The following is a 3,242-nucleotide window of genomic DNA, read 5'->3' as shown; positions in this document are numbered from 1 at the left end:
AAGAAATTTCCAGTCACCGGTAAAACAACTTCAGATATTATTGTAGTTACTTAAATAAAATCCACAGGTAAGAACACATCATGCACATGTACAATACCATTTAACACATTTCAGATTTCTCTGTGGGGTCTATGGCCAGGTCGCCCGTATCCTTACGTGTGGATTTTATCTAAATAACTGCAATATTGTTTTACCGATGGCTAGAAATGTCTGCAGCTGACTGTCTTCTGGCGCTCCACCGCCTTCCTTGTGCCCCGGATCTCCGTGGGGAGCTGGTGGTGTATCATTTTGTTTATACTATAATACTGCCCCTATGTCCAAGAATACAACTACTATAATGCTGCCTTCTATGTAAAAGAATACAACTACTTTAGTACTGAAATGAAAGTAGACATTCACACAGAGGTTATATAATAATATATTCAGTGTTCTGAGTGAGGGTCAAAGTTCAATATTTACAATTCACATGATGCGATGCTCTGCAGCTTTGCCATCAGCTCCACTATACACCATGCTAATAGAGAAGTTTCACAGCGGGATCCCAGAGGGAGGATGATGGGCGTAGTTATACTCTGCCGCACATATAAATAGCTTTTATAGCAATGAGCTGGTAATGGCAGTATTCATATGGAGTATGCAGGCAGCACAGGGGGTTGGCGCTCTTGCCTGCAGGTCACTCAGTGTCCCTGAGGGGGCAGTGCATATCACGGTTTGTGTTCCCTGTCCAGACTCATACAAAACGGCTCCAGCCTTTCATTCTCCGGCAGCATGGCATTCAGCTTCTCCATCAGGGGCACCGTCTGATCGATGCCCATCTGAATGCGCCTTAAGATTGCTGACATCTCATTCACCTTCTGGATCTGCTCTGCGTACTTGGCGAATCGTTTCTGCCGCTCCTGCATGTGGCTGTACAGAGTGTCCACTGAGGAGTCCATCTGCAGAGGACAGAGGGTGAGGTCAGGGGATAGTTACTAGATCTGTATAATGCAGGCTGCAGAACACGTACCTCTTTGATGCGCTTCACCAGGGCATTCTGGTCAAAAGCAACCGCCTCGGCGCACTGGTGCAGGTGGTCCTGGTATCGGACACACAGCTGCAGGACCTGGGGGGAGTCCAGTCTCTCCAGTCGGACGTTGGTGGGGGAAGTCTGACCACTCAGGAGACCTGGGGGGAGCAGAGAGGACATATGATCAAGACCTGCACACTACAACTCCCAGTCCTGAGCCAAGTGCAGCAATCACCAACCTTAATACACATAATCTGTCTGCTCTCCATTTACTTTGCAGCTATTATTTATTGTATACACTTATATGGCGCTACTATATTCCGCAGCGCTTTACAGACATTAGCACCAAGCTGTCCCCAATGGGGCTCACAGTCTAAGGTCCCTATCAGTTTGTCTTTGGAGTGTGGAAGAAAACCGGAGTACCCAGAGGAAACCCACCCAAACACACAAACTCCATGCAGAGGTTGTCCTTGGTTGGATTCAACCCAAGTGCTACAAGGCACCAGTGCTAACCATTGAGCCACCGTGCTGTCCATATTATTCACGGTTACTGGCCATTTCAGGCCAAGAAGAGGCCGACTGTAGACCAGGTGAAGGTTGGAGGCTATGGAGAAGATGTATGTAGGACAGATGAACATACACTACTGTTCTACCTGTCATTTGTCATTTCAATGGGATGAGTGACAGGCAGTGTAACCTTCCTGCCCCCCATGATTACTACTTTAGGTCAAGTATATCCAGTGCAGAGACCTCACAGAGACATATCAGATGACCCTCTTCTAACGCTCCAGCAGTGCTATAAACTACTGACTGCAGGGATCATTCATCCCCATACAGCCCCATGATCTCTGCAGCTAACAGACAGGCAATGATCGGGAAGGAACGTTCCTAGGAACATTTCTTCCTGAGCAATGTCCGCTCTTCTGGCCCCTTACAAGATCCAGGCTAGGATTGTAGAGCTGTGTGCTCCCTGGGTGTTTAGGAGACTGAAGCAGCTGCCAGCGCTGACCTCACTCCATTCTTATCTGCTGATGTCATCCAAACAACAGAGAAGCCCCCTCCTCGCCCGTTTTTATTGCTGGCCTTCATACAAACACAATAATTATGAAACTCACGGAGGACTGCTGATCTCCTCATGGCCGTTCATGTGGCCTCTTCTAGTTGGAGAGTAACCTGTCAGGACTGTCACTCAACTGTCCTAAATCCTGAGCAGGAAATCTGTTTAGTTACGCAGAGGGGGATTCATTACCCCCAGGCTTGCCAGAGGAGAATTTATAGTCACATCTAGAGCAGCAGTCACATTTCTGCTGTGTCCAGAGCTGTAGTTACAATTCTACGATCACATCAATATCAGATCGGAGGGGCACGACAGCCTATATCCTGCTGATCAGCAGTTTCTTTGTGGCACTGAACTACCACTAGGCAATGGACGGAGCTGAAGTGCATGAGTTTAACAATTGCCTCATGCAAAGCACAGGTAAGATACCAAAACCAAGAGTGCACCTAGCCTTCTGCTGCCCGAGGAAAAAGGTGAAATGGCACCCCCTCCCACGAAAAAAAAATACTATTCCCGATTTCCAATGTTGCCGATCTGACCATAGATTTTAGACTTTGCAATGGTAAAATCTACGGTCAAACATGGTAAAACCCACTGTAGAACATTCGGGTTTTGCTGCAAATTCTAGGGGCGTGTCCTCAGCAAAAAAACTTCACTATGGCCTCATGCACATGACTGTATGTGTTTTGCGTTCCACAAAAAAAACAAAAAAAAAACGGATGACATCCGTACGGCATCCTTTTTTTTGCGGATCCATTGTAATAATGCCTATCCTTGTCCGCAAACTAGAAAAAAATAGGACATGCACTATTTTTTTTTTTGCGGTGCTACGGAACGGACATACTGATGCAAACAGCACACGATGTGCTGTCGGCATTTTTTGCGGACCCATTGAAATGAATGGGTTCACATCCTGTAAGCAAAAATAACGGAACGGACAAGGAAACAAAATACGGTCATGTGCATGAGGCCTATGTGTATTATTATATTTTGTGGCTGTTAGTGATGAAGTTAAGGGTCTACGGAAGGGAATGAGTCAAGTACCTGGTGACCAGTGGTTACTCACCTCCTCAGGCTCCAGCGCTGTCCTTTGCTCCTATCCTTGGTCCACAATTAGGAGCTGAATCCAGGGATCCTGCCATATAGACAGCTGGCAATAGGTGTGGGGTCACTAACACT

General features: G+C 46.8%; 1 protein-coding gene across 1 annotated transcript; it reads right to left on the bottom strand.

The window, feature by feature from the left end:
* Nucleotides 1–345: 345 nt before the first annotated feature.
* LOC122926570 (BLOC-1-related complex subunit 5-like) lies at nt 346–2,147 on the bottom strand. The gene is made up of 3 exons (XM_044277977.1): nt 2,122–2,147; nt 1,007–1,164; nt 346–935 (listed from the first exon to the last, which is right to left on the bottom strand). The coding sequence occupies exons 1-3, from the start codon at nt 2,141–2,143 to the stop codon at nt 705–707; spliced, it is 411 nt and encodes a 136-aa protein (XP_044133912.1). The 5' UTR covers nt 2,144–2,147; the 3' UTR covers nt 346–704.
* Nucleotides 2,148–3,242: the final 1,095 nt, after the last annotated feature.

This window comes from Bufo gargarizans, chromosome 2 (assembly GCF_014858855.1).
Source record: "Bufo gargarizans isolate SCDJY-AF-19 chromosome 2, ASM1485885v1, whole genome shotgun sequence".
NCBI classification, from domain to species: Eukaryota; Metazoa; Chordata; class Amphibia; order Anura; family Bufonidae; genus Bufo; species Bufo gargarizans.
Note: the sequence above shows the minus strand (reverse complement) of the source record. Positions and strands in the feature narration are given on the sequence as shown.

Bases quoted from the DNA above. Each gene is read 5' to 3' on its own strand.
- LOC122926570 (XM_044277977.1), bottom strand. From the start codon at position 2,143: ATGAGGAGATCAGCAGTCCTCC. The intron at 1,165-2,121 runs GTGAGTTTCATA...TGCTCCCCCCAG, and splicing joins GAGGAGATCAGCAGTCCTCC to GTCTCCTGAGTGGTCAGACT. The intron at 936-1,006 runs GTACGTGTTCTG...TGTCCTCTGCAG, and splicing joins TGGTGAAGCGCATCAAAGAG to ATGGACTCCTCAGTGGACAC.